This window comes from Oryza glaberrima, chromosome 12 (genome assembly GCF_000147395.1).
Source record: "Oryza glaberrima chromosome 12, OglaRS2, whole genome shotgun sequence".
Lineage (NCBI taxonomy): Eukaryota > Viridiplantae > Streptophyta > Magnoliopsida > Poales > Poaceae > Oryza > Oryza glaberrima.
Genome location: NC_068337.1, coordinates 13427793 through 13440015, shown reverse-complemented (window position 1 = coordinate 13440015; position 12223 = coordinate 13427793). Strand labels below are relative to the sequence as shown.

The 12223-nt window shown below is 39.1% G+C and overlaps 1 protein-coding gene and 1 long non-coding RNA gene across 7 annotated transcripts; both read left to right on the top strand.

Annotated features, from left to right (window-relative positions):
• Positions 1 to 2401: 2401 nt before the first annotated feature.
• Positions 2402 to 4362, top strand: LOC127756534 (O-methyltransferase ZRP4-like). Its single transcript, XM_052281881.1, has 2 exons — positions 2402 to 3256; positions 3814 to 4362. The coding sequence occupies exons 1-2, from the start codon at positions 2456 to 2458 to the stop codon at positions 4111 to 4113; spliced, it is 1101 nt and encodes a 366-aa protein (XP_052137841.1). The 5' UTR covers positions 2402 to 2455; the 3' UTR covers positions 4114 to 4362.
• A 2810-nt stretch (positions 4363 to 7172) lies between these two features.
• Positions 7173 to 11919, top strand: LOC127756536 (uncharacterized). 6 transcript variants are annotated; one of them, XR_008013235.1, is made up of 3 exons: positions 7173 to 7471; positions 7616 to 7767; positions 7932 to 11919. It is a non-coding gene; the product is annotated as an uncharacterized LOC127756536 (long non-coding RNA). The 6 variants fall into 6 exon arrangements; XR_008013236.1 differs by having other exon boundaries at positions 7173 to 7767; positions 7932 to 7996; positions 8087 to 11919; XR_008013234.1 differs by having other exon boundaries at positions 7173 to 7767; positions 7932 to 8132; positions 8206 to 11919.
• The last annotated feature ends 304 nt before the right edge of the window (positions 11920 to 12223 follow it).

Below are 12223 nucleotides of genomic sequence, written 5' to 3'. Positions count from 1 at the left end.
TTCGCATATATGGCTGTGTTGTGATGCCTCTTTTCCCAGCCCATCTCCTTTGATTTGATTTTCGTGTGCACGCTTTTTAAACTGCTAAACGATGTGTTTTTTTTTAAAAAAGTTTCTATACGAAAGTTTCTTGAAAAAATCAAATTAATCCATTTTTTAAAAAAAAATAGTAAATACTTAATTAATCACGCGCTAATGGACCGTTCCGTTTTCCATGATCACTACCCCGGATGGGAACCTGTTCTACGAACACACCCAAGTTGTTCGTTGCTAGGCCATATGCTGGCCGTTGGTTTCCACTTGTGCTTCACTTAGTTCAGTTTCAATGTATTGATTTGACTTATTTTAAAGAGAACTTATCTTTTCATTCACGGTCGTCTCAACTGATTTCTTAGAAAGTAGTGTGGAGATGGGCTTAGATGACTTGTAAGAGTTAGAATATGGTCAGTATACCCCTCGTTTCATACTATCAGTCGTTTTAACTTTTCTCTAGTCAAACTTTTTTTACATTGGGCCAAGTTTATTGAAAAATATAATATCATTTTCAATAAAAAATATTATTAAAATATATTCAATTTTACATTTAATGAAAATAATTTTATTTTTTGAGATCCTTCTAAATTTTTCTCTAAACTTAGTAAAAACTAAAAAAGATTGACTAGACAAAAGTCAAAACGACTTATAATATAAAATAGAGAGAGTATATTTATTTTTAATAATTTAAATTAGGTCAACAGGGGATTAAAGTATGTCTAATTTAGTTATAAATGTTTGTAAAGTTACATATGACAAAACAGTCTTTATTGTCACTTTTTGTTACTAAAATGTTTTGATGTCCGTTTGGATGATCCTAATACGCAAAGTCTCCAGCGAGATGATGCCGCCAGATCCTTCTAGCGGACATGTTTGTTTCATTTCATCTATATTGACAAATGGAAGCAACACAATAAATAATAGAAACAACAGCAAATACTTTAATGTGCATTTACATTTTTGCCAAATGTCTTAATTTAAATTAAAAATTGGTTACATAATTGCATAGGATATTGTGCTGGTTGTTTTTGGAATTTTGGAATCCCTGAAACTGAAAGCTCCTCTTCGAAATTTAAAACCCTAGGGCCTGTTCACTTTGATGCCATTTTCAACCTAACCAAATTTTGGTAAAGTTGCCAAAAAAATGGCTACATTTAGTTTGCTACCAAAATTTTATAACTATATAAGAAATCCTGCCAAAATTTTGACAAGTTTCTAAAATTTTGATATAGTTACCAAAATTTGGTAAGTTTTTTTTGGTATCAAAGTGAACAGTCTCCTAATGTTCTGGTACTGCCTTTTTTTCACCAGAGAACAGGCAACAATAAGTGTCAGGAGTGAAGGGAAGGCCATGTACAACAAGTAATAGCAGGCTGTTGTGCCAAGCTTGTGCAGTGGTAACAAGATAAGTCAAAGTTTACTGGCATGAAAGATAGAGGAAAATGAGATGAATATCAATATCATGATAACGGCTTAATGTCGACTCTTCTTAGTATATATAAAACGAAACTTTGTTGCATTAGCTTGGAAGGAAAAATCAAACAAATGTAATAGAAAAATGTTTTAGTCTATTAATTGCTAGTCTCCATCATCCCAGGTATGGTATATATGAGGGTAGTATCTAAATATAGTAAATGTATATAACAGGTTCTATAACATGGCAACATATCCTATGCACACATGCCCTCACGTGTACACACGTGCACACCAACTAAAAAATGTCACCAAAAAATCTAGAAAAAATCATACACATACTTTCAATTGTATTACACCTAGGGTTAAAATCTTAACGTCAAATTCATTATATTTTAGCCGTGACAAAAAAAACAAAAAATCTGACAGTTTTAAGGTTGCAATTTTGTCAGAATTTTATCTTTTTTGTTATTCTCTATGTAGAATGAATTTGAAGATGCGACTTTGCACGTAGATGTAATACTATTGAAAGTACATGTATGAATTTTCCTAGAATTTTTTGTGATAATTTTTAGTTGGTGTACATGGTGTGTACACGCGAGGGCCTGTGTGCATAGGATACGCTCCCCTATAACATGCCCCAAATATGTGCTACCGATGGAGATAGAATCACACTTGTAAATTCAGCTAGTAGATTTTCATTTATCATTTTGTATAAAGCTAAATGCTAAAAGTATAATTGAATTTGACACATAATCTAGCTTCCATTTCAATGAATATAAAAAAAAATATCAATCAATCCACACCAGACTTATAATATGTAGTACTAGGATCACCACGAAAAAAAACTAGTGCATTTTTCCTCATTTTCTCTGATAACCTAGTATAGTAGTTCTATGTTTCCAGAACGAGTTGCATTGATATAGTAATTTGAGACCTCTATTTATAGTGCATCTTGTGCATAAACCCATTCCAAACTAAAAGGAAGACAAAATTAATTGGTAGTGCCATGGCGCTCATTCAGAGCAACGGGCAACATGCCACCAGCTCGCTCGATGCTCTGAGCGAGCTCTACGGCAACACCTTCTCCGTCATCAAGTCCATGGCTCTCAAGGCCGCCTTGGACCTCGGCGTCGCCGACGCCATCCACCACCACGGCGGCGCCGCCACCATGGCCCAGATAGCCACCAGGGTCACGCTCCACCCCTCAAAGATCCCGTGCCTGCGCCGCCTCATGCGCGTGCTCGCTCTCTCCGGCGTCTTCGCCGTCCAGAAGCCGGCGCACGGCGGCGCCGCTGCGGCCATTGATGACGACCCACCGCCCGTGTACACGCTCACGCCGGTGTCGCGCCTCCTCATCGGCGCCGGGAACCAACGACACATGATGTCCATGCTGCTCCACCCGAGCATCATCGCCCCCTTCCTCCGGATCAGCGACTGGCTCCAGCTCGAGCTGCCCGAGCCGTGCATGTTCAAGCACACGCACGGCCAGAGCTTCTGGGAGATGACCAACGAGGACGCCGCGTTCAACGCGGTCGTCAACGACGGGATGGCGTCGGACAGCGCCTTCATGATGGACATCCTGGTCAGGAAGCACGGCGAGGTGTTCCGGGGGATCAGCTCGCTGGTCGACGTCGCCGGCGGGAACGGCGCGGCGGCGCGGGCCATCGCGAAGGCGTTCCCCGAGGTGAAATGTAGCGTGATGGACCTCGCCCACGTCGTCGCCGACGCCCCCAGGGGGACCGGTGTCGAGTTCATCGCCGGCGACATGTTTGACAGTATTCCAGCAGCCAATGCTGTCTTCCTCAAGGTACATAGACTGGTCTGGCTCGAAATTCTCTCAAGTATATTTTGGTTTTTTGTCTAAAAATATCGAACCACATGTTTAACTGGACTTTAGCCAACTTTTTTTCTATGTAGTTGCTATCTATGTATATTTCTATCTCTTCTATCTACGGAGTTAATCAGTCATTTAATTTGTTGTAAATTATTTTATCACTAATTGACACATATATGAAGGGGTGTGTCATCTAGATCCCTAAACTCCCAAAATACATATCAGCAATTAATTCCATATATCCCTACACTGAAATTCTCTAAATTTATCTTACAAAACTATGTTTCCCTTGTGGGTGCAAATTAAGGTTGATGACTAGTCCAATAGTAATCAGCAATTTGTAATTGATATCGACTCTAAATTTTATTTTAAGACATTACAGTTTGGTCCCACTAATGTTTATGGCTAAAAATATTCCCTATTTCACCATTTATCAAAATTGGAATATTCTTAAAGTGTCCTATCAATAGAAGTATACATGTACATACAGATTTTATTGATACATATATATGTGTTTCCTCTATATTTAGTGGATTATGCATGATTGGAGTGACAATGACTGTGTGAAGATACTTCGGAACTGCAAAAAAGCCATCCCATCTAGAGACGCCGGCGGAAAGGTGATAATCATGGATATAGTGGTCGGAGTTGGCCCATCTGACCAAAAGCACAGAGATGTGCAGATCTTGTTTGACGCGCTCATCATGTTTGTCAATGGCGTTGAGCGAGATGAACAGGAGTGGAAGAAACTTTTCGTTGAAGCTGGATTTAGTAGCTACAAGATCATGCCAGTCATGGGCTTCAGGTCAATCATCGAGGTCTATCCTTGAACTTGTTACTCATTCTTCCATGAGCAGACGTCCGTTGGCTAGTCTACATCATGTATATTTATTGTTGTGAAACTAGACACAATTGTGTGTGTTCGCTTGGGTTGTTTGTGAATTGTGATCATTCCAAATAAATAAGTGTGGTGTAACTTTTTATATATAATGGACAACATCCCGCGCTTTACTGTGGAATATATATGCATGAATCTATATGATGTTGTACAAATGGTATATGGATTTAGGTTGAGATGTGAAAATGATATGTGGAATGAGATTTAGCATACTTATATCTTGAGTTTTAGATGTAATTGGTATCCTTGCACATGCGCCTATATAGTTGGTTAGTATGGTATACATTATGTTTTAGTGGGTGTTCTAACTATACAGTTATAGATTGGCAGTTTTTATCGGCCACTGGCAATTGAAGAATGAATGGCAAATACGAGGACTATTGGATAAACCAGTAGGGATGAATAAGAAGTTTGTCCTCGTACATGTATTTTTCGATGAGGAGTATTAATTTTATAGTCTAGTTTCCAACACGTGCATTCAATATAATTGAGTTGAAGCATAAACACGAGTTTACATCTTTTAGACTTTATATGAATTATTTAGTAATATTTATTTATATCTATTAGGTAATATAACTTATAGAAGAGAGGAGTTAAATATATAGAATTATAAAAATGATTCCCTAGTAGAAATGCCAAGTTAAAATAGTACTATATAAACAACCAAAATATTCATAAATATGCCAAGTTTTGTAAGTGGCATAATTTGTTTGATCATTCTACTAGTGTTTGTAATACTTTTTATCAGAAAATACAATCGACTATTAATGTAAGTCGATTGAATTTTGCAAAACAGTCGCATGGCAAGGATGACCGTCTAGCAAGAATCAATCTTTTGTACAAGGAAGAGGTAGTTCACCGAGGAAGAAAATTTGGGTGCCGAAGCTTAAAGATCCAGAAATAGGCTTCATCTGATTTAGAGGACGGTGCACGTGAGTGTACAATAGACATCAGTTCAGGAAGAGGTTGTTGAAGTTGGGGCACACACATGAACAACAACCAGAAAATGTGAGAACATGACGGAAGATATATTCGGTAGAATTTAAAACAAGTCAAAATCAGCTGAAGAGCTCAAGGGGTCAGAAGGCTTTTTACTCGGTTCGTAGAGTTTTGTCCATGTGGGTGTGAGGGATGTTGTTTTTGGATATTTAGTTTTAATAGTCCATTAAATTAGTTAATCTGTTTCAGTATTTCGATGGACTGTTAAAGAATCATCTAGACCGGTGTTTAGAAAAATAGTAATGTTTTCGACTCAAGATAAATTTATTATAAAAACATACTTCCTCCGTTTCACAATGTAAGTCAGTCTAGCATTTCCCACATTCATATTGATGTTAATAAATCTATATATTTCACAATGTAAGTCATTCTAGCATTTCCCACATTCATATTGATGTTAATGAATCTATATAGATATATATGTCTAGATTCATTAACATCAATATGAATGTGGGAAATGCTAGAATGACTTATATTGTGAAACGGAGGAAGTAGTTAATTACTAATTTAATTAAACTAATATGGTAATGTAAATATTACTATATTTGTCTATAAACTTAGTTAAACTTAAAGCAGTTTGAATTTAACCAAAGTCAAAACATCTTATAACCTGAAACGGAGGGAGTACCATACATTGATCCATCCCTAAACCTTTGATCCAAATAAGGGATAAGTGTCTGATTTTTACGTAAATAGAATATTGTACATGGAAAAACCAAGGGGCAAATTAGTTGGTGCATAGATTTTCTAGTCTTATCTTCTAAAGCCGGTGGAATCCCCATAATTTGATTGGAACATGTCGTGCAGTAATTTACTGTCGATTTAGCGCGTTTCTTGTGCAGCTATCATCGCGCCTGGTTCGGCCTCTTGAACAATTGGACAGCACACCAAAAAAATGGGAAAGGAAAAGGAATAAGTTCACATCGACTCCCTTAACTAGCGGTCGAATCTGATTCGTATCCTAAACCATAATACCGGATATCTCGACCGCTAAACTATTAAAAACGGTGCAATTTACCTCCCTCGGCGATTTTGAAGGGCGGTTTCGTTGACATGGTGCCTACGTGGCAGTGTTGACCTTGTCTTCGTTCCACATGACGTTGATTTGGCGATTATGTGGCATCATAATAAAAAAAATTTGTGGGACCCATTTGTCATTAGCCTCCCTTTACTCTGCCCTTCCTGGGAGAGGGCGTCAATGGCGTCCCGGATTGGGGCTCCTCGGCAGTTCGTGGCCGGAGGGCCGTGAATGCGGGCATGCGGCGGCGCGCGGACTTGCTGATGTCTTCTAGCTTAGTATTGAGTGCCTTGATGCGGCTGCCTATGTCGTGAGCGAATAGCGGATTGCGGAGGCAGAAGAGCAGCGAGTCGAGGCAGCCGACAGGGTCGAAGCTGGATGAGTTGCCAGAGCCGCGCTGTCGATGTAGCTGCGCCTCGAACTGCTAAGGCCGCCGCTGTTGCATCAAGGATTCAAGGTCATGCAGCTAGACGCCACTCCGCTCGTCGCCATAGACCAGTAAAGTAAGGCAACCAACAAACTAGCACCGGGCGTATGTGGATTCTAATGCTCAGGCAGCTGAAAAACCTCAAACGAAATGCTACTGGGGCACAACAGTAGCAGCCGGCACGGCAGCAACCAGCCAGCCACTGCATATGTAGAAAGAAAGAAAAAAAACGAGCCCGTGCATCCACGAAGCTGGAATATGGGTGGGCGTGTTCCGGGACAGATCGACCCATACTTGGACCACTTTACCCAAATGGTTTATAATAATGCCAAGTGCCCAAGTGGGTTGACCCATTGGATCCATCTATATCTATACTAGTATAAAAAGTAGGAGTTTTGCCTAGCAATCCTACAGGTGAAATCAACCCCTCCCATCTCATCCGTCCATCTGCCAACTCATTTAATCTCATCCATCGATTCCATACCAACGCAATGACTCCTACGGTCCCACCTTAGCCACGCGATGACTCCGCCACGTTCCTCCTCGCCCCCGCACTCCGCCTTGCTCATCCTCTCCTCGCCCCTGACGGAGCCGACTCCGCCGCGCGCTCCTCCTCGTTCCGCGCCTCCCCGCCGCCGCCGAACACCACCGTGAAGAAAATCACCCCTCCTCACTCCCAATCCCCACCGGCCACCACCCCTATGTTCCCCACACCGCGAACCCTAGCGAAGCAGAGGTGGAGGCGGCCATCACTTGGCCCTGCGCCGGCGCGGTGGCGGTGGCGACGACGGAGTCCTCCCCTCCACTCTCCCTCTTCCCGCGGTGGGATTCCTGCGCATCTGATCGGTGTGCATTTGGCCCAGGCTCTAGCCGCTAGCTGAGGATCTGTTCCTAAATCTTAACCCTCTCGCCTCACTCCGTTCCATTCCTGTGTGGGTTTTTGTTGATGGTCATGCCATCCGTTGGCGTCGCCGTCCTCTCTTCCACCAGCATTGCGACTCCGCCACGCCCTCGAAGGCAAGGCCCTGCTGTTGACGTCCTCTCTTCCGCCGGCATCACCACTTCACCACTCTCACGGTGGTCCTGCCTTGTGCCGCCATTGCAAGGGGCTCTCACAATCAGAGAGGAAATTGAGCTGATGAGTAAGTCAATCGATTCCCATCGCTTCAATCTTCACTAAACCTCATAACATAGCTAGGTTCAACGTCATGCCTCATGTTGTCTATTGCTGTTCTTGTTCCCATTTGCACGTTGCACGGTAGGTGCTCGATGGAATGCTTATTCACTGCAAAATTATGCATTGCAGTGGAGTAGAGAAAACAATCCAAGAGATGAACTGGCAACGACAAGATTGTTGTGGTCCAATCTGTAGTACGTTTGTTGTGGTCTAATCTGTAGTGTTTTCACACTGATCATCTAAAAACCTCAACAACCAATTCACAGCGTTAAAATGCTGAACAGAACTGGACACCACTGCTCTTCGTCAGAGTATAAACAACAACTTCAGGTACCTCTTTTGGCAGTCATTTGCATTCCTTCTTGTTAGTTATATTATCATTTGTCAAGAGAAATTTTTTCAGGTCTAAATTTTTTCAAACTTGTCGTTCTTCTCTCAGGACTAAATATGCTGGTACATGTGTTTATTCATGACCTGATTCTCATCTTGGCATCTGAATTGCCATGTCTGCATTACTGCACTTATGCAATTGTTTGCTTCCCAGGAACTGTGTACAAACTTCTTGGTTGTCTTCACGTAAATGCAGGCCTTTTCACATCACCAAATTGAAAACAGGTGAGGATATCTGCATGTTGTCTCCGTTTGGCATTTTCAATGTATCTGCATTATGTATTATATATGTGGCTTGCTTAATTTGCCTTAACATGATATTGAAAATCAGTTTTTCTTTTATTTTGATATATCATAAAAAAATTTAGATTCATTATATGTCACAGTGCTAGATAGAAAACATTATGATAGTAGTAATAATGCAAGCTAGATTGGGTTCATAGCCATTGTATCTAATGAATGCCTATTACATTTTGGTCTAGGCATTTAACGAGTTCAATGCAGGGAATTTAGATGAGCTGATTATATTGAAGAGCATTGCAGGGAACCATCTCTTCATAGCCATTGTAGAGATAATATAATGGTTCCATTCCAGGTAAAACACCACTGTAATAGTTCTGTAATACTACAGTTGAATCGATCATTGTTTATAATTGTCTGATTATGTCTTGCAAGCACTTATTGTTGAGTTCTTTGGCAGTTTTCATCAATAGCAAGGCTTTCTTAGGTTAGATTCTCTCATCTGATGTCAAAAGAGCATGTCCATGGTATTATTGCAACATCAATCTTCTGGCACCATAGATTTTTTTTCTGAACAAATATATTAGTTCATAAATCATAAATGTTAATCAGCATGCAAGCAAATTTCCCTTTATGCAGCTGTCCATTGGCATTAATGGGAAAGCTTATCCCTGTTCAATGGTGTCCATTTGAAAATTTCATATGAAATCATCCATTGTACCTATTTTTTTAGAACTGCATTATTATACCTTTTATTAATTGCTCTAGATGCAAGTTAAACTCTTGAGTCTTCTTTAAGTCACATAGTGGCTGCTTTTTGTTCTATGATACATGAATTAGTGCAAGTGTCTATTTCCTTTTACTTTTGCTCGTGTCTTCTAAATTCTGAAGTTTCAGGGAGACCTGCATGTTGAATTTGTTCAATTGAACATGTTGAAATTTGGATGATCCACAAACAGAGTTAATGCTCAGACTTCATTTGTGACATTATTTTCATATCATTTTTTCCTGCCATCACATTTTGGATTGACAGGTGCCACTTTTGGATTTTGTTCCTATACGTATTTATCCATGGTTGTGGTATGTCATCCACTTAGCTTGATCCTCACATATAATAGTTCTTCAATACATTATGGTACTACTATTTACAATGAATTTAATATCATCCTTGTGCTCTTTTTTTTGTCTCAAACTTGATATCCTGCTGCATGTCATATGTGTTTACATGTGATTGAGCTAGCCACTATTGACATGGATATAAACAGACTAGACTTGAGGAGGCGAACATGCTTTTTATTTTTTAAGAATACCATAAGTTAAGGCATATTTTAAGTTTCAGCAAAATGAATGCACTGATGAATACAGGTAAGGTAAGTTTGTCTACCCAGAAAAAAAAATCTTCTTTTTGCAGTTTAGTATCCGATTTCTACGAGCATACAAACTAAAGTTACAATTTGTCTACAGATCTTGTTGTCAATAATACAGAAAAATCAGGTACATCTCTCCTTTATGTGGATAATTTTTCTTTTCTCGCTCTCATTACTTTGGTATGTTACTGATTATACAAGATTGTGCTGCTATTTCTTTTCCTGTAACAATGTTATTAATTCTTATTTCTGCGGGCCATGCATCTATAATGTAATGATTTGCTGGTAGGAACATTCCATAGCATTGCTTTTATGTTATTATTAGCAGTGGTGACTGGTGCCTTGAGATTTTTTTTTTGTCTATAGGTTAAACCTGGCATTCAAGGATAAGTGTTCTTGGGATTTCATATTTCATTGTTCGATTAGATCAATAGAAGATTGGTAAAAAAAACAATCTGGCAAGAGTACTCATCTGCATACTAATATAAATTTTCAACCAGGTTTTCTGCATTTTGATCAACTTGCAATCACTTTGTAGTGTATAAACTCTATGTACACCATCTCTATATTTGAACAGTGGCACCGATGTATATACACACACACACACACATATGTCAAGTATTTCTGCAATGCTAAAGTAACTTTGTTAAGATAACCAATATTAGACCAGGGTTCAAAATTCCGGAACGAAATTTCCAAAATTTTGGAAGTTTTGGTCCTATCGGACCCCCCCCCCCCCATATGATATTATTTCTGCCGAAATTTTATTTATTTTTGTGAATTTGGCAATATTTTGTTCAAATTTGACCAAATCTTGTTCAAAATTTCCGAAATTTCGGTATATCGGCACCCTCCGATATATACACCGAAAAAGAAATATTGAATCTTGTATTAGACTACATTATTTAGCATCTTGGGTTATTTATAAAATGACTTTGATTTCTGACGCCCTTTCTTTTTCAGTGGTAATAACATTGCTAAAGACAATGATGATCCAGGTACATCTGCTGGGTTCATTGATCGGGGTACATCTGCTTATAGTATAATAATTTGGGGGTTTGGATCTACATTTTAGTGATTTCAACACGCATATTTGCTTATAAAAAGATAGTATATTTAACATAAGGAATTTAATAATTTGTGAAATCACTGGTAATTTCGTGTCCTCTGTATTTTGTTTACAGGTAAGGACTTTGCCAGTTCCGAAACATTTGCTAGGTTCATGGATGAGGACTAAACCATGTTTTTAGAAACACTCAACATTGTTCCAATTGCATATAATACTACACTTTTTGTGCAGTTTAAAAACAACAGGGCAATCATTATTCATGCATTTTTGAAACAACATAGCAGTACAAGATGCGTCGGTTGACAATCATTGGATAGATGATGAGCATGACCTATCAATGGGGTTCTTAACGGAATATTTTCGGATTTGACGCTGCTTGCTGGAAGGGGTGACACTGTCACTCACCAAAGGAACTCATGGCATCTACATGGCAATTTGATTTTAAGGTATTGATCAGATAAGATTTGATGCAACCTGTTTGGAAGTCAGGCCCCTTTGACTTTGAGGTGTAAATTAATCTTTTGCTTGTCTCCTAGCTTAGAATAGCCTATGGACTATTGTTGTTTATAACTTAGAATTGCCAAATAATTAGTTTTGTCCCCTATGCATCGAACCTCGAGACATCTCATCACTTGTTCATGAAGAGTAGATTAGTTCAAGCCATCCGGGCAGGAATAAGCCTGTGCTTGACTGAAGTTTCTTCAGCTAGCCCTCCTTCAGCCTGTTCAGTACTGGAATGGTGGTGTCACGAGACTTTATCAGAAAAGATGCAAAGCAAAGGGCTCAGGACCCTCTTCTTGCTTGTCTGTTGGGGAATTTGGACGGAACAAAACAATAGAAACTTTAAGAAAGAGGGATGGTCAATTTAGCGAATTGTCGACAAATAATTTTTTTACGAGATCAAGCAGTGGAGCAGTTGTAGAGAAAAAGGCGGCTACTGTATAGCCTTTGGCTTCGGTTCTATTTTGTTCCCTTCTATCAAAAATTTGTACAAAACAGACAGTCATGCCAATGTTTACAAGTACCGATAATGTTGGTTATATTTTTTTTTTACAGTTACACATGAGATATTATAAATTTTGGTTGAATAAATTATTTTTGGTAGATATAGTTTCCAAACTTCCAATGTACTCCTATGATATATTTTATGAAAAACGTGCACGATTACTAGTTGGGTAGAATGGGTCTGCCCATCAGTATGTGATATCATTGATTTTGTAATTAACACGTGATGAACAACAAAGCATCATCAGATTCTACCAAGTGCCGAATATTCAATTTCAAACATGGAATACACACAACTCTGTCAATCCATACAAATCACAGATGTAATACACAAAACTTTAGAATCTCAT

Bases quoted from the DNA above. Each gene is read 5' to 3' on its own strand.
- LOC127756534 (XM_052281881.1), top strand. From the start codon at position 2,456: ATGGCGCTCATTCAGAGCAACGGGCAACATGCCACCAGCTCGCTCGAT. The intron at 3,257-3,813 runs GTACATAGACTG...CTCTATATTTAG, and splicing joins CCAATGCTGTCTTCCTCAAG to TGGATTATGCATGATTGGAG.